This window comes from Naegleria gruberi (assembly GCF_000004985.1).
Source record: "Naegleria gruberi genomic scaffold NAEGRscaffold_6, whole genome shotgun sequence".
In the NCBI taxonomy this organism is placed as follows: domain Eukaryota; phylum Heterolobosea; class Eutetramitea; order Acrasida; family Naegleriidae; genus Naegleria; species Naegleria gruberi.
The window spans coordinates 545,559-568,670 of NW_003163321.1; the positions used below are offsets into that span (position 1 = coordinate 545,559).

The 23,112-nt window shown below is 33.4% G+C and overlaps 8 protein-coding genes and 1 non-coding gene across 9 annotated transcripts; 5 read left to right on the top strand and 4 right to left on the bottom strand.

Moving 5' to 3' along the window:
• Nucleotides 1-88: 88 nt before the first annotated feature.
• Nucleotides 89-4,316, bottom strand: NAEGRDRAFT_78427 (uncharacterized protein; the record flags this gene model as incomplete). Its single annotated transcript, XM_002681487.1, has 5 exons — nt 89-424; nt 475-1,080; nt 1,126-2,816; nt 3,351-3,853; nt 3,980-4,316. The coding sequence occupies 5 exons, from the start codon at nt 4,314-4,316 to the stop codon at nt 124-126; spliced, it is 3,438 nt and encodes a 1,145-aa protein (XP_002681533.1). The 3' UTR covers nt 89-123.
• Nucleotides 4,317-4,482: 166 nt separating this feature from the next.
• NAEGRDRAFT_46411 (uncharacterized protein) lies at nt 4,483-5,865 on the top strand (the record flags this gene model as incomplete). Its single annotated transcript, XM_002681354.1, has 1 exon — nt 4,483-5,865. One exon carries the CDS (start codon nt 4,483-4,485, stop codon nt 5,863-5,865), a length of 1,383 nt encoding a protein of 460 aa, XP_002681400.1.
• Nucleotides 5,866-6,025: 160 nt separating this feature from the next.
• NAEGRDRAFT_t82 lies at nt 6,026-6,096 on the top strand. The gene has a single exon. It is a non-coding gene; the product is annotated as a tRNA-Gly (tRNA).
• A 561-nt stretch (nt 6,097-6,657) lies between these two features.
• On the bottom strand, nt 6,658-7,299 carry NAEGRDRAFT_46412 (uncharacterized protein; the record flags this gene model as incomplete). The annotated part of the gene is made up of 1 exon (XM_002681488.1): nt 6,658-7,299. One exon carries the CDS (start codon nt 7,297-7,299, stop codon nt 6,658-6,660), a length of 642 nt encoding a protein of 213 aa, XP_002681534.1.
• A 774-nt stretch (nt 7,300-8,073) lies between these two features.
• On the top strand, nt 8,074-9,546 carry NAEGRDRAFT_46413 (uncharacterized protein; the record flags this gene model as incomplete). Its single annotated transcript, XM_002681355.1, has 1 exon — nt 8,074-9,546. One exon carries the CDS (start codon nt 8,074-8,076, stop codon nt 9,544-9,546), a length of 1,473 nt encoding a protein of 490 aa, XP_002681401.1.
• Nucleotides 9,547-9,733: 187 nt separating this feature from the next.
• NAEGRDRAFT_77246 (ARF/SAR family small GTPase) lies at nt 9,734-10,505 on the top strand. The gene has a single exon (XM_002681356.1). The coding sequence runs from the start codon at nt 10,007-10,009 to the stop codon at nt 10,460-10,462; it is 456 nt and encodes a 151-aa protein (XP_002681402.1). The 5' UTR covers nt 9,734-10,006; the 3' UTR covers nt 10,463-10,505.
• Nucleotides 10,506-12,421: 1,916 nt separating this feature from the next.
• On the top strand, nt 12,422-18,037 carry NAEGRDRAFT_78429 (sec7 domain family member; the record flags this gene model as incomplete). Its single annotated transcript, XM_002681357.1, has 1 exon — nt 12,422-18,037. The coding sequence occupies one exon, from the start codon at nt 12,422-12,424 to the stop codon at nt 18,017-18,019; it is 5,598 nt and encodes a 1,865-aa protein (XP_002681403.1). The 3' UTR covers nt 18,020-18,037.
• A 108-nt stretch (nt 18,038-18,145) lies between these two features.
• NAEGRDRAFT_63408 (uncharacterized protein) lies at nt 18,146-19,492 on the bottom strand (the record flags this gene model as incomplete). Its single annotated transcript, XM_002681489.1, has 1 exon — nt 18,146-19,492. One exon carries the CDS (start codon nt 19,490-19,492, stop codon nt 18,146-18,148), a length of 1,347 nt encoding a protein of 448 aa, XP_002681535.1.
• Nucleotides 19,493-19,958: 466 nt separating this feature from the next.
• On the bottom strand, nt 19,959-23,051 carry NAEGRDRAFT_57020 (aminopeptidase). The gene has a single exon (XM_002681490.1). The coding sequence runs from the start codon at nt 22,877-22,879 to the stop codon at nt 20,000-20,002; it is 2,880 nt and encodes a 959-aa protein (XP_002681536.1). The 5' UTR covers nt 22,880-23,051; the 3' UTR covers nt 19,959-19,999.
• Nucleotides 23,052-23,112: the final 61 nt, after the last annotated feature.

Below are 23,112 nucleotides of genomic sequence, written 5' to 3' on the forward strand. Positions count from 1 at the left end.
TAATTTATTAATTTATTAGAATATTGTGTTTAATTTGTTTAATTTTAGAAGGCGAATTAGTAAACATTTTAGTAAATATTGTCGGTACGGGAAATAATTGTACAGTGTGATTTATTAATGAAATTACAGTTTGTCGGATTGCAATGTGAAACGAGGGAAGTTAATTCTAGGATAAGGTGTTTGAGAGAGTTTGACTTTGGAGGCCTTCTTATTGGCAAGGAGTAGTGAGGCAACTTCCTTTTTCCAGTTGTCTGCTTCTTTTTGTAATCCTTCAAATTCTTCTAAAGCTATTGAGACATAGATAATTAAATCTTTTGGAATGTCGAGGGATGGATTGTCGCGTACGAGATCATTAAATGATTTGGAATCTGCCTGAACTGATTTAAGTGTTTGAATAAATGTTTCAACCTTGCTCTTCAAAACTCTAAAATAATTTTGTTTAAGGATATATTGAATTAAATTCTCAATACTTACAAATCAATTGATTCTTCAACTCTTTGGAATTCACTATCAACGGCCTCTTCAGCTTGTGCTTCCTTCTTCTTCTTTTTCAATATTGAGGATGATCTAATCTTTGATACAGAGCTGTAGGAAACAATAGACTCAATACTTGGACGAGTTCCAGATATTGAAGTTCTTCTTGGTTCCATATCCAAACTACGACGTATGCCTGTATCTTCAACTGAAACTATTGTTCTCTTCTTTTCATAGGCTGGTGGCGTAAGTGAGTTACTGTTAGATCTGTCTCTTCCAACTATTGGAGAACTTGGTTTATCCTTCTTAGGTTTGTCTTGAGGAATGGCAGAGAGTGGTGCAAATTCTGAAAATACTGACGAAGAGTATCTTTGCAATTTGAAAAGAATAATTCTTTGGAAGATGCTTCTAATGTCTGCACTCCAATGAAGGAACAAGTGATAGAATCTATCTCTCAACAAGTCATGCCCAATAAATTTCATTCTTGCCCTTCCGTTGAACAAGTCCAGAATATTATACACGAAAATTAAAGTTCTCGAAACAATTTGGAAATGGTCTGTTTCAAGAAGTCTCGAAATTGCTGTTTCAAAGAACTCGAAATTGAAGCTATATCACAAATTAATTCTTGATTAAATTTTCTAGTATACTTACTTCTCAGGTAGTGAACCAATAAATAGTTCAATATTAGAGTCATTAGATTCCAAGTAGAAATAGGTATGTTGATGTTTTTGATTTCTGTACAGTAAATATTGTTGGAATTGGTGTTCCAAGTGTCTCACTTCTTCGAACCACTTGTCCGTCCAATCTAGAGTGTAGAAAACTTGATCGGGGTTATATCCGTTAGTGTTTGAGAAGAAAATTTCCATCAAAATGTTAATCACTCTAGGGTTACGAAGAGCAATCAGGGAGCATGACAACCATTGCTTAAATGCGATGGATTCGTGGCCATCCTCACCTCTTGCTGATTCTTCTAATCTTTGAATTTTTTGTTCTTGTTTGTTAGTTGTATCAGTTGATGAAACAATAGCATCGCTAAAGTTAATATTGATATGTTGTTTCAAATAAATTTCACCCAATTGAGTAAAATGAGTTACAAGAGTAGTATATCCGGGCACTAGTTGCCAATGTTTGTTTGATGTATCATGTTTCATAATCTTACTGATTTGATCCACAAATTCTGAGAAGAAATAATTGAAAAAGTCGGCTGAAACCTTTGATGTTGGTACCCACACAGATGCATTCTTCATCCATTCACTCATCTTGATTAGAATAGACTTGGTATTTGGATCATTGAGTGGATCAATTTCAAAGAAGAATTTAAAGTAGCACAGAGCTGTCTTGAGTACGAATAATTTTTCCTCATCCTCAGCTGGCTCTTCTTTTGTCTTTTCTTCTTCATCTGAGTCATATTGTCCTAGAAGGGTCGAGAGACTGGTCATTGAAGGGACATACTTTAAGTTTTTAAAAGACTTTTTCTTAATGTCCAAGTTAGTGTTCACAATATCAACAGTTTCAGGTTCCACAAAATCGGAATCAAATTGTTTCAAACAAAGGCTAGCAACAAACATCTCAATTTGATCGACCGATAATAATCGGAAACAGTTTACGGCCAGAACAGAAGCACAAAATCTCATCAATTCAACAACGATATTTTCATGCTTCTTCGTCTTTAGTACTTGGTTGATGACGAAATCTTGAGTTCTCACCAGTAATTCCTTGTATTCCAATAGGACCTTCTTTGATAGTTCATCATTACCGTCGGATTTCTTCATAGATCCTAGTAAAGAGCTTAGGAAACCTTTCTTTTGTGGTTGGTTGTTAGGATTAAATGTTGGACTAATTTTCAAGAATGATAGATCTGTTTCTGTAGATGATGAGAGATCGGCACCAGTGTGTGATGGAGAGACCTCCTTTGTTATTTGATTCAAAATTAGGTTTTGGAAATACTTTGGGTGAAATTCTCTTCTCTTGATCAACAATAAAATTAACTTGTAGCAAGGTAATCTATAATTAATGCTGATCATATCTATTCTAATAATCAAATACTTCCACACATCCAGGAATAGCTGTGATGCTTGGAGTCTCTTCTTTGTAATGTTGTGTGTTTCTTCCAATCCAATAACTCCCACATTGTTATCAATTGTTAAACCTCCGAAATCAAATCTTGGATCTTCTTGAAACATTTCCAAGAGTTGAGATAATACATTCTCTTGGATCGTTTGTGATGACAGTAATTGTTTACACAATTTCTCTTGCTTTCCTGTCCACTTTACCAGAAAATCCCTTCTGCTGGTAAATTGTTGTGTAGGGTCTTCTATAGCGCTCATCAAATTTAAAATTGACTAATATAAATATTAAAATATGATGATGATTAGTCAAGATTGCCAAAGCTGCCTGATGATAGCAAATCTGATGATATGAAAAGAAAGGCTTTTTTTTATTTTTGGAATTTTGAAAATATAGGCCTTATTTGTGAGTATGAAATGACTTCAACCTTCTCCGACCAGCCGTGATGCAACGGCTCTTTGGCATAATTATGGAAGACATTGATCCAATTTTAAATAGTGGTGTTTCATCAATCTTCCAAAGATTTTTGTATTGTCGCTAAAACCTTGTTGGCTGATATATATTGGTAGGAAATCATTCTTGTTATCAATTTACAAAGACAACAATATCTCTGTTTGTGTAGAACGTTTGTTGGTATGAATTATATTGAATGTTTAGAAACCAATTAATTTCCCTTATCTCGGAACATTAACGAGGTCTGGGGTTGAAATTTTCTTCTTGAAATGCTTGAGTGATTAATTTGGTGCTTACAGTTGTTGATTGGTATTATTCATTCGTTGTAAATATTCGTTCAATCTGAGCTGAATGACAAACTTATTGAGATGATAGACAAAATATTCGTCAGAGTTTTCCATTTTGATTTCGTGAAGATCTTTGAGTTGAATCCAAGGTTTGGACTTTTCTATTGAGCTGAGCTTGTTCATGATCAGTTGATGGTATTCACTTCGTTTCTCTTCAGAGGGAAGATGATTTCTCACCTTCATTAATTGATCTCTTTCCTCAGAGCCATTTTCAAACCAGATACGTGGGGGTTTTCCTTGAATTAATCTCTCAGTTTCGTAACACAATCTTAGTGAGTGGTAGTAATTCTTTTGGTAACCTCGTTTGATTTTACCCTCTCCTTGTTGTAATTGTCTTTTAGCAAATGCACAATGAGATGAAATAACCTTCTTATTTAAGAATTGAATGTTTAACTTTTTCAAAGGTTCCCATTCTCTTGATTGATATTTATATGGGAAGAAATCTGGAACGAATAATGTTTGAAATACGAAAGGATTTCCATGTAGACACAATTCCAAATATTTTCCAATTTCTAATTAATTATTAGATTAATCCAAATAATATAAATATTAATATTATTATTTTGTTGTAATTAATAGTAATAAATTAATAATAATTATTATAATAAATAATGATCTGATCAAAGTACACAACCTACCAAAACATGAAATATCATTTCCATCCTTTGTTACGGTACAAATTCCCTTATCAGCCAAATTCAACACCTTTGCCTTGGCACTTCCAATGCTACTAATATCAACATATGATAATTTTGGTTCATCAATAGAAAAAGAAGGCATTGATAGGAATTGCTCACACGGTAACATGTAAATCATGACAAAATCAAAATCACTCTTATTTTCATTCTTTAAATTGTAGAGTGTTGATCCGACAGCTGTGATGAACAGTAATTTAGCCTTTGGTGAAACATTTTCCTTCAGGAAATCCTCACCCATCAATTTGATAGAATTTTCATCGAATTGTTTGTTGTTCATTTTTTTTAATCAAATACCTAAACAGAAAAACCTTAGAGTACTTGGCCATTACCCTTGGGATGATACTTTGGTAACACAAGACATCCAATCCAAGATAGACAAATTCACAAAATCATTAAGATTTTTACCATTATTCAAATTACAGCCAACAAACCTTAAAATAATTATGCATGCTAAAGCAATCAGCCTATTCACTCACCTCTCAAAAATCAATATAATCCCTTTAAAGAAAGCTCAGGAAATAGATCGTGCAATTAGAGGTGCAATCAGACGTAAATTATTAATGGACAGAGCAACTCCAACAAGTTTCTTTCACCTGCCATTAGAAGAAGGTGGATTAGGATTACCATCAATTGAGGAATTCTCTGAAAGAATGAATTTAAGAACTATGAATTTAATCGCCAATAATAAGAATAAGTTAATAAGAAAAGCTTTCAAACATGGTATCAAACATTGTGAGGAAACTAAAGATAATATTTATGCTAAATGGTTATCTGTACTTAAAGAATATAATCTCACATTTGTGCAGAATGATACGAAATTTAGAATAGCCAAAATTAAAACAGGGAATAGTTTCGATATCCATACAGATGGATCTAGAATTAATCAAAAGACAGGAATGGGTATTAATATTTATGATACCTCAAATAGATCAGTTCCTTGTAAAACTTTATCCCTCAGAATCAATAATCATTATTCAAATAATATAGCCGAAATATGCTCTATAATAACTTCTATTAATGTAATCCCACGAAACTCTAAAGTTACCATTCATACTGATAGTGAAGTTGCAATAGAAGTTCTCAAAGATAGATACAAAGGAGATTTTCTAACATTAAAAGAAGCCTTCTTTAGAACAACCAAAAATAGAAAAATAGAATATGAAATTAAGAAAGTTGAAGCACACAAAGATAGCGAGAATATCAAGGTTGATTTAATAGCAAAGAATGCTACAACCAGAGATGATATTTTTGATATTCGTAATTTACTCAAGAATCAACACCTCCTTGTTAAGGATGGTGTTGTCATCTTCAATCATAAGAAGATGACCATAACAAGACATTTAAGTGTAAGACATAATAAGATGAATGAAAACCCTAACTTTATTCTAAACCAAAGTTGGTATTCTCTTAATGTGCAATACCTTAAAACTCGTCTTACTCCTAAAACTAAATACTTTATATGGAGAAATTCCATCAATGCCCATATCAATTTTGGTAAGGGTAAAAGTTTCTGTTACGATTGTGGTACAGAATCTGATTTATTCCATTACATTCATGAGTGCCCTGGCTTGGATAGTGCCAGGTATTTTTGTCAGTCAAAGATATCTGATATTCTTGAAGGGAGAGAGTGCTTACTTTCTCATTTTCAATTCAAACCAGAAAAGCATCACCATGCATTACATTTCCATCATAACGGAATCACCTCTTTCGAAGATGGATACATGCAATTCCATAAAGACATCGCTAAGAAGTGGCCAGAGATCCAAGGTGCCATTTCTAACTTTGTCGGCCGTTCCTATTCTAACTATTATATTGACTCCAAATAATTTATATAACCTATGAGAATCTGAATAGATTCGTTATTGTCGTAATAAAAGATTTTTTTTAATCAAATTCAACAACGAATCTTGTTATTTTTGGATTTATTACAAAATCTTGGAAAACCGATGATGTTCATTAAGGATATTCTTAATACTATAACAAGAAGCGTCGATGGTTTAGTGGTAGAATACGGCGTTGCCATCGCCGTGACCCGGGTTCAATTCCCGGTCGACGCAGCCATTACTTTTTTATTTTATACTCACAAAACCTCAATAACTCAACTTTTTGTACATAAAAGTAGACATGTGCTACTACCTATCACTGAAATTTCATCCTTCCATAATTTGTAATCATCGAGAAAATAATCACAGTTTTGCTGCCATTTTTTTAAAAGAAAAAATATTAAATAAAAAATTGAAATCCATCAAAAATAAATAATATGAATAAACATTAAGAGTTCATCAGAGTGGTCTGATGTGTTACATGATTTCTTGAGGAGATGAAGGCATGTAAATTAGATTTCCTAACTCCACTCTTGAGTAAGATTAGAGCTGAAAAGAAGAAGAATATTAAGGAGTGATATTGGACTCCAAGTGACAATGCTCAGAACAGTACAGAACAGAGTAGAAGTTTAATCCTTTCTAATCATCTCTAGTGAATGAAAAGTTTCTTCACACTTAGAAACTTACTCCCATGGTTGCTGTCAATGAAAATTATTGCACTGTACAATTCCTTGCACACAACTTTTTTAATTACTTGTTAATCAATTACGCAATAATAATCTATCAAAATTGTGTTTATTTCTTTCCACAGAAAGTCATCTTATCGGTACGACATTCATTAAGTCTTTCCAAATTAATGAATTGAACATCTTGCTTACATGAATTGGTTTGCCAAATACGTTTCTCTGACCAGGTTGAATTACATGAGATGGAGTAACTTTCAGCACCATTAGAAATGCATGTATTCAATGGAGTTGCAGCAATTGATCTAACAACATCATTTTTACAATCAACCTTTCCATTGAAATTAACATGTCTGAAAGTCCACAACATTGCTGGATAATCATTGAAATTGAAAGAACCACATTCGATGGTGTAAGGTTGCTCTGGATCACTACAAGTTTCATCTGGAGTATAAATATTATCACCTTCGGTTTCACAATTAGAACAATTACTATTGCACGATGTTCCCCAGGTGTATCTGACCTTACCTGGAGCAATTTGTGTGCATTGGGAGATTGAATAGCCATAGGTTGGATCACTAGAAGGAACACACAGATTCGTCTTCTCAGCATAGATAGATTGGACGGTCCCAATGCATGAAGAACTACCTTTAGCATAATATTTGAATTTCACATATTGATTGTCTTGGTGAGAGTGGCAGATGGTGATGGCCAAGAAGAGGGTGAGGAGCAAAAGGGAATTGAATAATTTCATTGTTTTTGTTTTTTTTAACGAAGAGAATGCAAAGATAAGATTCGGCCAGTTTCGAACCGGCAAGAGCTGTTCCCTTCAGACTCTTTTGGCTGCCTAAAGCAGATAGAATTTTGTGTAGTGGAAGATAAGTTTGACAGCCCCTATCTATTTCAAATTTGACTAGGTTACAGAGAAACACCACGCTTGCTAAGTGTTCACCACAACTTTACAATATTCGAATTTGTGGCTGTAGACACTTCCATTAATAAACAAGTCCATTGGCTGCATTTCAAATTAACTTAGCAACATGATGTTTGTTCTTTTGCTTTGTATACTTCTTGGTTGCAAGTGCATTGCTACTCGATACTTCATATGGTGCTTTGAGAACTCAATATTTGTATCAGGGCACTGGATGTCATTCAGGTGATTATTTCATGAAGTCCATTCGTGGTAGTGTTGCAGGATGTAATGTAACTGAGTGTGCTCCATATGTTGCCGAACCAACTGTTCTCTCAAGTATGAATGTCCAACTTCATATCCAAGTAATCCAGAGCTTGCATTTGGTGGAATTCAACATCTGATGATCATATCAGAGAGTTATTGACACGAGCAGGATACGACTCACCACAAAAGATTAACAGCACTGGAGCATTTGGTACTATATTCAGGGTAGAAGATTCCATTCTAAAAGTTCTAAACTATTATAATTTAATGTCAAGTTTGCGAAAGATTCTAATTAAGGAGTATTATTTGGGAAGAAATGTTAGGGAGGAGGGAGTTCGGTACTATGGACTCATGTATAATGATGTCAAGAAATCTATTGTTGATATTAAGAGGATTATCATTCTCTCCAAAAACTTTGTTGCTCTCGAAATGAAATATTACAAATTTGGAGATTTGAGAAATTTGGTTTCTCCAAAATTGGCACTTCCACTTTCTACTCATATTTCCAGAAAGATTCTTAAAGATGTTTCGAAAGGATTGCTAAAATTGAAGGAGAATAACATTGTCCATTGTGATGTCAAGTTGGAAAATATTTTCATTGAGAAACTCGATCAACAAGAGGCAAGAATTAGAGTTATTTTAGGAGATTTTGGTGTTTCTACATTCGGAACTGATGATGAAACTCATCTTAAAGGTACAATGAAATATTTATCTCCTGAAGCTCAATATGAACATGATTATTCATCCAAGTCTGACGTTTATGCCCTTGGTGTTGTAATGAAATGTTTAACTCAAAACGATCCACATGTCAATAGAGAATTTCTTGACAAGATGACACATCCAATTAAGGGTGAACGTTATGATATTGAGGATGTTAGAAAAAATCTTGATGATATCATCCTAATCAAGAGACATCCAATAGATGTTCTTTCAACAATCAATGATGAATGTGAAATCATAGGCACATCAATTGTCTTGAATGGTTTCAGATATTCTGCCACTGAATACTTGGAAATCACCAATTTACAAACTGGAGAAACTTCTATGCGTTACTTCAATGAGTATATCAAATTAGCCAATTGGTGTCGCAGTAGAGATAGTGATATGTTCAATGCAAGTGATTACTGTGGTGCCTTGTTCATCTTTCAAAACAGTAAGAATGTAATAATCCTATTCCAATCCGCCTATGACAAGGGTTTTGCTGTTTTTAATTTGAATTTTGCATTGACTCAAATTATTGTCTACCCGACATACTTTCCAAATACTATACTCGATATGAAAGTGCAGGAAGAAACCGTTTCAATTAAGACAAAGGAGGAAGATGGTGATGAAGAGTGGGTTGAATATCCACATCCGTGGTGGAATTCTGAAATGAGAGAAACTATTTTCAGTAATGAGGATGACAATTACAACGAGAACAGTGATTACACATATAGGCATCAAGTTGAAAAATTAGAAACCTATCTCACAACAAGTCATGATGAACCTCCAAAATCCTTTGCAGATGAGCTCAAACTATTCTCAAATTTTCCTTACAAAATTGAAAAACTTGAAAAGGAAACATCATATGGAGTCAATATCTATTCATTCCCATTAGAAAACTGTTTTGCAGGAGTGTGCATCCTTTCAAAGAGATACAAAATATTTGAATACGTTGTGAACAATGTGAATGTTGATCATTTTAGTGATCCTGCTTTCCATCAAGCTCTAGAAAGAAAGAAAGCTGTTGTTGCTTGGGAATTCCTGTCTGATTACATTGTTATGATTTCAAATGTCCAAAAGATGACTCAAATAGCCGAAACCAATGAAACTTTGATTTTTTGAAAAATTTATTGGAAAGTATGAATTATACCTCTAAGGGTGTGTTTTCATCTTCATTTGGAGGTTCTTTATATCAATGTGCAAATAATGATGGAGATGATAATGAATCATCAAATAGGTGGAATGACGTATAAATATTTATAATTTTAAATATATTGATTTTTTTTCAAAATAAAAATTAAAAAAAATGGGAATTTTATTTGGAAAGATGTGGGAGCGATTGTTCGGGGATGAACAAGTAAAAATTTGTATTGTTGGATTGGACAATGCAGGTAAAACAACAACTCTCTATAAATTGTATGTTGTTTATTTGTGTGATTGTGTGGATTGAAAAATTTTGAATGATCATCGTGATGATTAAATTACTGATGATTATTTTCAATAATTTAATATTAAATATTAAATTATTATTGTGGATATTTGTGATGATCGGAATTTAATCATCAACATTTTTAATTTACTGATGAATTATAGACATTTGGGTGAAATTGTAGAAACTCAACCAACGATCGGAAGTAATGTCGAAGAAGTCAACTATAAAAACATCAAAATGCAAATGTGGGATTTAGGAGGACAAAGTTCACTGAGAGCTAGTTGGCAAATATACTTTTCCAATTCACAAGGAATTATTCTAGTAGTTGACAGTACAGATAGAAATAGAATTTCAATTGTAAAGGAAGAATTATTCAGAATTTTGGAATGTGCAGAATTGAAAGGAGCTTCAATTCTGGTTTTTGCAAACAAACAAGATGTTAAAGGGGCCATGACAGCAACAGAAGTGTCAAAAGCTCTCAATTTACAAAATATCAAGAGTCATGATTGGCATATTCAATCATGTTGTGCCTTAACAGGTGATGGTCTTGGTCCTGGAATGGATTGGTTAACAGAAAGAATTTCCAGCCACAAGACATCCAAATAATTCACTCTCAAATAATGTACATATAAAAAATAACTCTTATTTCAACAATTTATTAAAATTATTTATTAATTATAAATTAGCCGTTAAATTTTTCGCCAATTTTTTTCCACGACAAATTTTCGCCGCTGTTATTTTGGCTTATTTGTTGTTTGAGGTTTTTTGATGGTTTTTTCTTAAAGAGCGCAAAGAATCAAAGTTTCATTCCATACAATCATAAAACAAATACAACAAAACAATGTGTTATCAAACTACTTGCAGGTAAGTTGTACCAAGAGAGTACTTGTAGTACTATTATTGCTTAGTAAATGTGGAAAAAAAACCTGGGCAGGTAAGTCATCGAGCTCGGAACAATTCGTATTGAATTAATTTTAATTTTGATGATTTGATGATGATTTATAAATTAGGATGTGGAATGCACAAGGAAAGTGTCATGTCTCAAATTAAACCAGAAGAAAGATGTGCTTGTCCTAGAAATTAATTTACATCATCACCAGTAATAATAGATTAATTTTGAATTAATTATTACTGTTTTTACCTAGTTTTGTAAATAAAGATATGTTTTTTGAAATAAAGTAGCAGTATATTCATCGGAATTGGTTCAATAATTAGATACTGATCCAGGGAAGATGGTTATGATGGTTTTCAATGAATACTTGCTAGTAGATTTGAACAAAGTACCACTAAAAGAGTTGACATTCGAATAGGATTTGATTATGAAGAGGTAAATGACAAGAGATTGCTTGTTAACTGACTCTCAGTTGAATTTCTTTTCCGTCTGGATTGGATTCTTTCGTTAATGAAAGCGGACGAAATACAGATATTGATCTAGGTGATTTGAATAATTATTCACCTGTAGTTCGAAAACACAATAAGAGTAACCTCTTAAAAAGAGCATACGTGTATCCAACGCATTACCATATCATTATCCAGTGTTTATTATCGAGAAGATAAATCAAATCCTTTGAATAGTTGTATTACGTCATTTTTTTTAAAAATTTAAAAATTTAATTAATTATCTAATTTTCATCATTTGAAAAAAATAGCATAAATATCTTCTTGTGTTATTGTTGTGTTTCCGGCGTTCATCATCACAATATTAAATCGATTCTATCAAGGCTTTTGCTCAATAAGAATCGAGTAGAATAATAATACACGGATATTTTGGATTTTTTTCAAATTCTAGAACAATTTTGATATAAACTGGTTGATCGGAGAATGATCAATACAAATTTAAAAGGCAACAGCACCTCTTCGTTTGCTGAATCACCTACTGTTGCAACAACGAGCAGTAATATGTATAATTCATCGAGAGAAATGGCTGGATTTCCTCTTCAAAAATTAGTTTTAGGAGAAGTAAATTCTCTCATTCTAGCCATGAGAAATATTCATTCAATGAGATATTCTAATAGATATAGATTTGTATGTATTGTTATTAGTTACAGCTTTGAATAATATTTTAAAAGCAATATGAAAACTTACCAAGACAAGGAGGAAATGAAAGTCCTGTCCTTGTGGGAATGAGAGCTTTACGAGAAAAAATCTGTAGTAACATTGGATGGCAATCCATGACTAGTTTGGATATTCTTCAACCTTTCTTTTCAATTATTAAATCGGAAGATACTGAAGGAAGAATAACATCAATGGCCTTACGATCCATTCAAAAATTATTGGAATCACCAAGTTTTATTTGTAGGTTTTATTGTTTTATAGTATTATTCTTAAGGTAAAAAAGCTCCTTTATCTAATTTAGAAGAAGCCAAGACGGCCATTCAAGAAATTGTTTCTGCTGTTCAACAATGTCAATTCGAGTTTAACTCTACTGATTCTACTTCATTGTCAGAATCGGGAGGACCTATTATTTTGGATCATTCTCTTGGAAGTGGACTTGGTTCTATAGCATCAGTTGTATCGGAGACTACACTTTTGGAATCTGTACTCATTCAAATAATTAATACATTCATGTGTTGCATTAAATGTGAAGCTGGATTTTTAATACCAGAAGAGATGATTCTTGAAATCTTAAAGAGTGTTTTGAGAATTGGAAGAGAAACAAGACCATGCACTGATTCCTTGAGAAAAATAGCAGAAATGACAATGCAAGAAATTGTTAAAATTGTCTTTACAAGATATAAGAATATGGCTACCTCATCATCTCAGGCAGTCTATGGAGGAGAAAAGATTTTTGAATTTATTTGCGACATGTGTGATATTTCTTCTAATACTTCAACTGAATCACCATCAACAGCAGCCATCAAATTAACTTCTCCTTCAACAGGACCTAATTCTGCTGGAGTAAATAGTATTGGTACTAGATATTTGGGAATTAGTCTTGCTTGTCATGCGATTGAGCTTATTGGAGATACCATTTCCAAAGATAAGAATAACAAGATACTGAACATGATTTGTGATCAACTTTTTAGAGCCCTTTTGAGAAACACCAACATTTCCTATCAGACAATACTCTTTATGGCCAATGGTGAAATGATGTTCAGTCCAACTGTCCAATCTGGTATGGGGTCCTCCTCACCAATCACTTCTGCAGTTTTAATTGCTGCAAATGGTGGTAATTTACAACCAACCCATGCAAACTATGGCAATAACTTGATGCTCCTTTCTGCTGTTCTCAAATGTACCATATCCTACTTGGCAAGCTTACCTAATCTGAGATATTATTTGCATGAACAAATTGCTTCTATTCTCCTCACATTATTACAACATTTACCATCACCACAACAACAATACGGATCAAACAAGAAGAATTTTTCCAATTCTCCAATTTTAGGAAGTAATAGTAATATTTTCCTTCCATTCGAATTACAAGAATTAATTTTGGAATATTTGGTAGAAGTTTGTAGAGATTCAAACTTTATTACCTTCTTGTATAGAAACTATGATTGTTATGGATGCTTTGTAAAAAATAAGGATAACTTTATCGTCAATGTAAATACTATACCGAACCTTTTCGAACACATTTACCTCTATTTGAATAGTTATATTGGACTAAACTCAAATTCAAACTCATCAAACAATAGCCAAAATAACTTCCATAATAGTGCTTCTATGGGAAATACATCAAGCCAATTCAATAACTTTTCCAATCCTTCCTCATCTGGCTCTGGTAATTTGCATACTTTGCACGTGTTGGCATGGGTTGGCCTTTTGAGTGTTGTAAGGTGTCTTGCCGAACGATGCCAAGAACAACAAGAAAGTAGACAAACTTTGGACATGCAAATTGTTCACACTAAAATGTCAGAATTGAAAACTTTCAAAAAACAAAAGCACAAGTATATGGAAATTGTTGCCCTTTTCAATAGTAGTCCACAAGAAGCCATAACACAATTATTGCAATTACACAATATTAGCATTCCAAAAGATTTGACTCAATTCATCAAGAGTGACAGCTCAAACGAACAAGAAAGCACAACTGTCGACTGGAATGAGGCTATAGTTTTATTGCAAAGAGCTGCTGAAAAAATTTCTAAATTCCTTCTCGACTATAATATGTGGCTAGATAAGCAAAAAATTGTTGATTACTTTAATAGCTTCTCTTCTCCACCTAGTACAGTAGTGGATATTAAAGTAAATATGGGATCCATAGTAATACCAGAAGATCAACTCAATCACAACACTTATCTGATTCCAATTTTGAGTAAGACAAGAAAAGACCATCTCAGAAATGCCCTTCCTTTGGAAGTAATGAGACAATTTATGGATGGGTTTGATTTTTATGGAATGAGAATGGAAGAATGTATGAGATATTTCATTAATAGATGTAAGATTTCAGGAGAAGGACAACAAGTAGAAAGAATCATTAAACTCCTCGGTGAAAGTTACTACAGAGACAACAATACCCACTTTGCTTTGGAGAGAAATGATTCAAGCAAAAATCGTACCATACCAGCCATTCCTTACATTGACAATGGAGAACAAGCTTGGATTTTAGCTGTAGCTTTAATGCTCTTACACACAGATCTTCACCATCAAAACAATAGAAACAGAATGAATTTGGCCGATTTTATGAAAACCATTGGATATCACGATGAGTTAAAGGGTATTCCTCAAGAAGAACTTCACAAAGTCTATCACTACTTATTGGCTAATGAATTTGAAGTCATGACAGGAATGACCGATGCCTACAAGACTGAAGCAATTTGGAAAGAAGTTATTGTTGACAAATCCTTTGCATATTATGATGAACATTTGAGTAACAAATCAGAAACCTCTGAAAATATCATTTCCTATGTTTATGATATGGACATGTTCCAAAGTATGTTTGGTCATGTAATTCTTGCAACTACGACCATATTGGAACATACTGACGATATACAATTACTTGAATTGGCAATTAGAGGATTTTTGGATAGTGCTCGTGTTGCTGCAAGCTATCACTTGCATCATGTTTTTGATAACTTGGTCATTACTCTCTGCAAATTTACCACACTTATGGACGGTGTAACTCCACCTTCCATCTCTGCTGTTAGCTGTCCGAATACAAGTGAAAATACCACTTCACCACCAACATGGCCTCTCAATGCCAGTACTGCAACCTCAATTATGACTCATGATGGTGTTGTTATTTCAACAGTTAACAGTTCTGATCCTAACAGTTCAGCTTCTTCACCTTCTACAGCTCAAAGCTCTATTTCATCTAACAATAAGGGTGATGTTTCTCGTAACGATAAGAATAGATCAATTCTCATGTTTGGCCACAATGAAAAGGCTAAATTAGCTTGTCGTACCGTGTTTGCCATCACTAGAAAATATGGTGATAATCTCAGAGAAGGTTGGAAGAATATTTTAGATCTTATCTGTAGAATGAGAGAATTGGAACTTTTACCAGAATCTATTGTTGAATCAAGACTTGTTCGTCAATTAAGAGAATTCCAATTCCCATCTTCTAGTGCTGATTCTGCTAAACTTTCCTCTCCAAGAAAGGATAGTAATGATTCAACCATTTCCAGTGTTGCAACCAATCAACTTTTAACATCTGGTTCTTCCCTTTATAATCAAGTTATATCCAGTCTTTCAAAGAGTAGTACCAAGAAATCCAAGCCAAAATCTCAAAATGGAAGCAATGCTCCAATGAAGAGTGCAACATTCTCACTTCTCTCAACCATGTTTGGCGGCTTTTATGGCAGTGCTGACGACTCGAATAATGAAAAGAAGAAGAACTTGGACGAGGAATCTGATGATGAGGAAGAATATGAACAAGGACATGTCTCACAAAACTCTGAGGATGCCCACTTCTCTATTGAAATTAAACATGCTCTCGATGAATCAAGAAAGTGCATTGAACAATGTCGTATTGTAGAGTTATTAATGATGGATGCCAAGGAATTGAGTGGCAATTCATTGGAATACTTGTTGAGTGCCCTCATCAGAAATGGTAAGCCAGCAGGTATTTTAATGACCATGCACATTCCTGCTCCTCACTTGTTCACATTGAAAACAACCAAACAACAACAAAATGCAACTACCTCAACCTATTACTATTATGAAAGAGACTTAGATACTTCCCTCTTCTGTTTGGATTTATTGTGTGATGTTTTGATTAATAATAATTTGAATAGAAATACTGGTTGCGAAAGATTGAAACTTATTTGGAATTATGTTTACAGCCACGTTTACAAATTAATGATTTCCATTTTGCAATTATACCAACCAATCAGCACCATTCAATCCATTTACCAAGTTAATAATGGACCTAATAGTGCTCCACCATCTGTAGGTTCATCCAATCCTTTCGGTACTAGTTCTGGTAGCGATAGAAACAGCCCACTCCCAGTAACAAATAATCAACCACTCAGAACAAGAATGACCAAGCAACATTACCACGTCTTGCAAAGATGTTTGACTTGTATTTGGAGATTGTGTATGGATCTTTCTACACCATCTACCCAATTCAATAGTGTTGAAAATCAAGCAGAATGGGAGATTGTTCAAAAAGAAATGCTCTCTGTCCTTATTGATAACCTTGGTAAGCAATGGAGTGAAACTATGTTGGGTGTTTTCCATAATAGTTTACTTCCTATGATTCACATGTTCTTGTCGAGACAAGGTGAAACTCTACTCTCACCAATGGCTACCAAATTCATTCAAGATCGTACAAATGCTACCAATCTTAATCCTTCCACAATATTTACTGATAGCTCATCAAGACTCATTGTAGATTTGTGGGATCATTTAGTTTTCAAGATTTTGAGAAGTATTTCCAACGTTTCCTCCTCATGGATAAATAATAATCCTAATAGCTCACTCTTCACATCCATCAAACCTTCACAACAATTACAATTAATTACCAGATCATTAGATGTACTTACTCTCAGTTTACAATACTCTACATTACAGGATGATACTACTCATTTCGGGTTATGGTTTGTTGTTCCTGATAATATCCCAACATTTGTCCAAAGTATCTTGTCCGTTTTGAGTTCTTCCATTACAACAAATGTAAATATTCAAAACACCTCCAATGGAAGCAATAGCTCCCAACAATTTGTATCCACCCTTAAAAAGCTTATGGCTCTCACAATGGACATTTTAATCATTTTGGAAAATTTGGTTATGGAAATTTTGAAGAGAATTGTATCCATTGCCTATTCATCTGCTAACTCATCCCAAAACGTCATCAAATTGGATAACAAGTGGATCAATGCTTGGCTTTCAATTCTTGAAGGTATAGCAGTATTGTGTTGCACTGGTGGCATTAACACTAGTGGACCGGTCAATGTTCTGAACTTACTAATGTCACAATTGAATAATAGTCAAATTCAAATGTTGAGCCACCTCCAAAGAGATATTAGAACCCAAGCACTTTCAACCTTACAAAGATCTCTTGTTTATAGTTGTGATTTCAGATATTCATTCACTGCCAACCAAGAAGACTCACAAAATCTAAAATATCTCCTCAATGATCAACTCTTAATGATGTGTATGGATCGTGTATTGCTCAAGACATTTTTCCAAACTCTTCTCACACTCAAACCAAAGACAACTGAATATCAAACCAATCACAATACAGAAATGGATATTTCCTCTTTAGAAGAGCTTAGGGTCAGAGCCAACAACTTACTTGCTAGAATATTCCTGCACTTTTTACCAAGAATGTTCCCTGTGAATAATACTGAAAGTCAACAAGATAATGGTTTCTCTTCATTGTGGCTCACCATTCTTCAAGTTATGTACAACTTTTTACTCGTCAAACCAAAGAGTGATCATTTGAGGGAGGCTCTTCCAGAATTGTTGAAGAATATGATACTTGTAATGAATAATATTGAAGTATTCAGACTTTCTCCAAAGTTGTGGGAGTTAACAGAGAAGGAACTTTCTCAATCTATTCCAACCCTTTTGGAAGATGTCAAACCCAGGATAATCAATACCATGACACAACCTGCTGCTAACACTAACATTACAACACCTGTTGATAGTAGTGCCACAAGCAGTTCACAATCCAATGCAACTGCAAATTATACAACTGAATCAACAGCCACCACAGCTGTTGCACAAGATGATAACCCAACAACATCAACCGAAACACCATTTAATTCACAACAATAAAAGGAGTTCACACCTTAGGATAGAATGGGCAGAGATTTATAAATTGAGTAAAAAAAAAGAGTAGAATCTTAACAGTTATTATAATGAGTGTGAGGCAGAGTCTGGCCAAATCCTTTTTTTTGGATTTTACTTAAACATCTGTTGGTTATGAATACTAAGTGATTTTAATTGTTTCATTTCACTTATTGATTTGACTCCTTCACCACCAATTTCATTGTAACATATATCAAGTGATGTTAATTGTTTCATTTCACTTATGAATTTGGATCCTTCAGCACCAATTCGATTCTTAGATATATTAAGTGATGTTAATTGTTTCATTTCACTTATTGATTTGACTCCTTCATCACCAATTCCATTTCCACCAATATTAAGTGATATTAATTGTTTCATTTCACTTATAAATTTGACTCCTTTATCACCAATTTCATTGTAACATATATTAAGTGATTTTAATTGTTTCATTTCACTTATTGATTTGACTCCTTCAACACCAATTTGATTGTTATAAATATAAAGTGATGTTAATTGTTTCATTTCACTTATTGATTTGACTCCTTCAACACCAATTTCATTGTTATAAATATTAAGTGATGTTAACTGTTTCATTTCACTTATATATTTGGATCCTTCATCACCAATTTCATTTCCACCAATATCAAGTAATTTTAATTGTTTCATTTCACTTATAAATTTGGCTCCTTCATCACCAATTCCATTTCCACTAATATCAAGTGATGTTAATTGTTTCATTTCACTTATTGATTTGACTCCTTTATCACCAATTCCATTTCCACTAATATCAAGTGATGTTAACTGTTTCATTTCACTTATTGATTTGGCTCCTTCATCACCAATTCGATTGTTATAAATACTAAGTGATGTTAATTGTTTCATTTCACTTATTGATTTGACTCCTTCATCACCAATTCGATTTTCACCAATATTAAGTGATGTTAACTGTTTCATTTCACTTATATATTTGGATCCTTCATCACCAATTTCATTTCCACCAATATCAAGTAATTTTAATTGTTTCATTTCACTTATAAATTTGACTCCTTTATCACCAATTCCATTTCCACTAATATCAAGTGATGTTAACTGTTTCATTTCACTTATTGATTTGGCTCCTTCAACACCAATTTCATTGTTATTAATACTAAGTGATGTTAATTGTTTCATTTCACTTATTGATTTGGCTCCTTCATCACCAATTCGATTGTTATCAATATTAAGTGATGTTAATTGTTTCATTTCACTTATATATTTGGATCCTTCATCACCAATTTCATTTCCACCAATATCAAGTGATGTTAATTGTTTCATTTCACTTATGAATTTGGCTCCTTCAGCACCAATTCGACTGTAACATATATCAAGTGATGTTAATTGTTTCATTTCACTTATTGATTTGGCTCCTTCATCACCAATTTGATTTTCACCAATATCAAGTAATTTTAATTGTTTCATTTCAGTTATGAATTTTACTTGTTTAGAGTCAAGCAACCTTCTCGAAAATTTAAGATGAACAATACTATTCATAAATTGACTTTTCATGAATAATTCAATTCTTGTTTCTGTAAATTTTTGATTAAATTGAATAACAAGTTTTGAACGTTCCTTGATTACATTAAACCATTGTTTTGAAATCAATGAACAATTATTTAAAATAAACCACGCATCATCGAGCATGCAAATTATTTCAAAACAAACATCATCTGAAAATATTTCCCTCTCCTCCATATGTATTACTATTGATCACAATTATTTTAATAATATTATTATTATTATTAGTATTCTTATTTGATAGTTTGTTGCTTTTAGACTTGACACCTTCTTGATATTTGCTTTTAAATATTTTTTTTAATGAAACAAAACTAATCAATGGATTGGATGATGTGAAGTTGGCAGCTAACTTACGACGTTTGATGCTAACTTTACAACAAAAGAAAGACTAATAATTTATTGAGTGCTAATTTACAATGTTTGTGGTGGATACTTTTCAGTAAGATAGGTATTGATAGCAGGTAAATGTTTAGAAAGGAATTTGGCATTCTTTTCAATAGCTTCCAAAGTATTCGAATAATGCTTCATGCTCAATTTTTCAATATTTGGAGCAAAAAATTGAATCAATTCATCCCTTTCAAAGATATTAGTGAATAGAGAACCAACCCCATATACTAATCTATTACTGACTTGATCTTGTCCGCATTTTGAGAGAATGGCATCATATCTAGTTCTGACAAAATTCCAAGCAACGTTTGGTCCACTTGGTACATTTCTTGCAACTTCTCTAATAAGGAAGATACTATCTTGTGGCTTAACATGTGGAGAAAGGGCCAAATCCAAAGTCGTTTGCAAGAGTGGAATTTGTTGAGTGTATGCAAGTGCATACATTAACTTGGTTCTTTCCACAGAATCTTGCTCAGCTTTGAATTGATTCAAAATTTGATAATATTCACGTTCTCCACCATTAGAAACAACAGCTCTATAAACAGCATTACGAAGAATTGGAGGAATAATGGTTGAGTTTCTTTCTTGATAACGTTTAAAGGCTTCAGTGACACATTCAGTGAGACCAAAACGACAGGCCAAATTGAGAACAAATGGACGTAACTCATCAAGATTTTCCTCATCTTCATCTGCTCCTGGTACATTGGTCCATCCAATTGATTCATACTTGTTTTTAACCAAATCTTTTACCATTCTAGAGAATGAGTTTGAAACACTTTCGGCGGCCAACAATTGATGAAGTTTGAGAATGGATTGATACATATTTTCCCACAAAATACTAGTGTCATCATTCTTCAAAGCAAGAAGCATTTCAAACATTAAAGAGGAATCAATATTTTCAACAGTTGATGTGGCAATAGAAAAAATGTCATTGAAAAGATCAAATCTATCCTCAGTGTCAAAATCTTCAATCTTGGCAATTAAATTCTTCCACATCTTGGTTGAGTAATTGACACGGTAGAAACCAGTCTTGTGATAGTTAAACTTGTAAACCTTATCAGTAATCTTCAATGATGGAACCTTACTGGACATTTCAACCTTTTTAACATCTCCATCAGCAGAGGTTACATATGTTAATGGAATCCACCATGTTGAATTTTTAAATTGGTCAACTTGTGTTGCATTTGCATATGAAAAGAATCTGTTTTGTGAGAGAGAAATAGTGCCATCAGCATTTTCATTGACTTGAACGATTGGCATACCTGGTTGATGTAACCATGTACCAAAGTTGGTAGCAGTTTCTTGAACATTTTGTACAGGAAGAAGTTCCAATAATTGCTTAGTTTCAGCATTTTGATTCTTGTACTTGGCAAAGTAGGAACGAATCCATTGCACGAACTTGTCTTCTCCCAAATAATTGAAGAACATACTCAATACAGCACCACCCTTGTCGTAGGTAATGGAATTGAACAAGGAATCAATTTCATCCTTAGATTGAATCTTGTCATATAATCTCACAATAGGATCAGCACTTGGAACAGAATCAGCATCAGCAGCATAAATAACACTATTGGTGAGCTTTTTCAAACCTCTCTTCCAATCAGGATAGGTCTTATCCAAGGCGTATGTTTCCATGAATGTGGCAAAACCTTCATTCAACCAGAGGTGAGTCCAAAATGCACAAGTGATAATATTTCCATTGAATTGGTGAGAAATTTCATGACTCACAACTTCAATACCATTTTCCTTATCGAGTTGTGAAGCTGTAGCATTATCGAAAATAATATAAGTTTCACGATAGGTAATTAATCCAAAATTTTCCATAGCACCACTTGCAAAGGATGGAATTGAAATGTGATCCATCTTGTTAATTGGGTATTCAACTTGATAGAGATCTTGGAAGAATTTGGTGACCTTGATGGAAGCTTCAAGAGCAGCTCTACCTTGTTCTGATTTACCAACAGGTGTATAAATTCTATGTCTAATCTTTCCATCAGTTTTTTCAATATAATCATATTGTCCAATAATGAAAGCAATCAAATAGGTAGACATGAGTGGAGTCTTGTCAAATTTAACTTTAACTCTTCCATCAGGGAGGTTTGTTCTTTCAATTTCATCAGTGTTAAATAAAACTCTTGTTTTTTCATCCTTCAATTTTGTGGTAATTGTCATTTGATAGGTAGCTTTGAATTTTGGTTCATCAAATAAAGGAATAGCAGCTCTACCATCTTCACTTTCAAATTGAGTTGACAATACAGTAGATCCATCTGCTGCCTTACTAGAATAAAATCCTCTCATATCAGTTCTAATTGGAGCTTGATATTCAATTCTCAAAATATAAAAAGCTCCCTTTTCAAGATTATTCTTTGTATGAACTTGAATCTTTCTATACTTTTCCAAAACTGCAGTTGAAAATCCACTTAATACTACTTCTGAAGATGTCTTTTCACTCTTAATAGAAATACCTGCTAATTTACCATCTACTGCTGGAAGAACACCATTTTTAGCATGTTGCTTCTTTTGATCTTCTGTTGCTTTGATAATTGCCACGAATTGCATTTCCTCAGCACTCAACTCTACAACATTAGTTTCTGTAGTAACTTCCAATCTAATAGAAACCACTCCATTAAAAGTAGTAGCACCATCCAACAATGCTTCAATTTCAATATCATAATGACGAGGAAGAATAGTATCGGGTAATCTGTATGGATAAGTCTTTACACCATCATCTTCTATAACTCCATCCCATCCACGAATTAAATAGGTTGCCCAAATGGTTACACCAGCCACAATTATAGTCAGGATGGCCACCACTACAATGGAAATAATGGTCAATCTCCTCTTCTCTGCTACATTTTCCTGTCCAATACGAGTCGCATCGTGATGACCCGAAGAACTCAACATATTGTTGTTTATGTTTATATTATTAAAAAAAACTATATGTGATCAATGATGATCAAGATTAACTTTCCAATGTTAATTATTTAAATGGCGATGGATGAAAATTAGCGACTCAACAACTAGAGATCTTGTTACGATCGGAATAAAAGAATAAAAGGTGATCGGTAAGAGTTGGAGAATTTTTTTTGTAAATTTTTTTTGGATTTTGAGAATCGATAAGCAGCCGAGTAACGAAA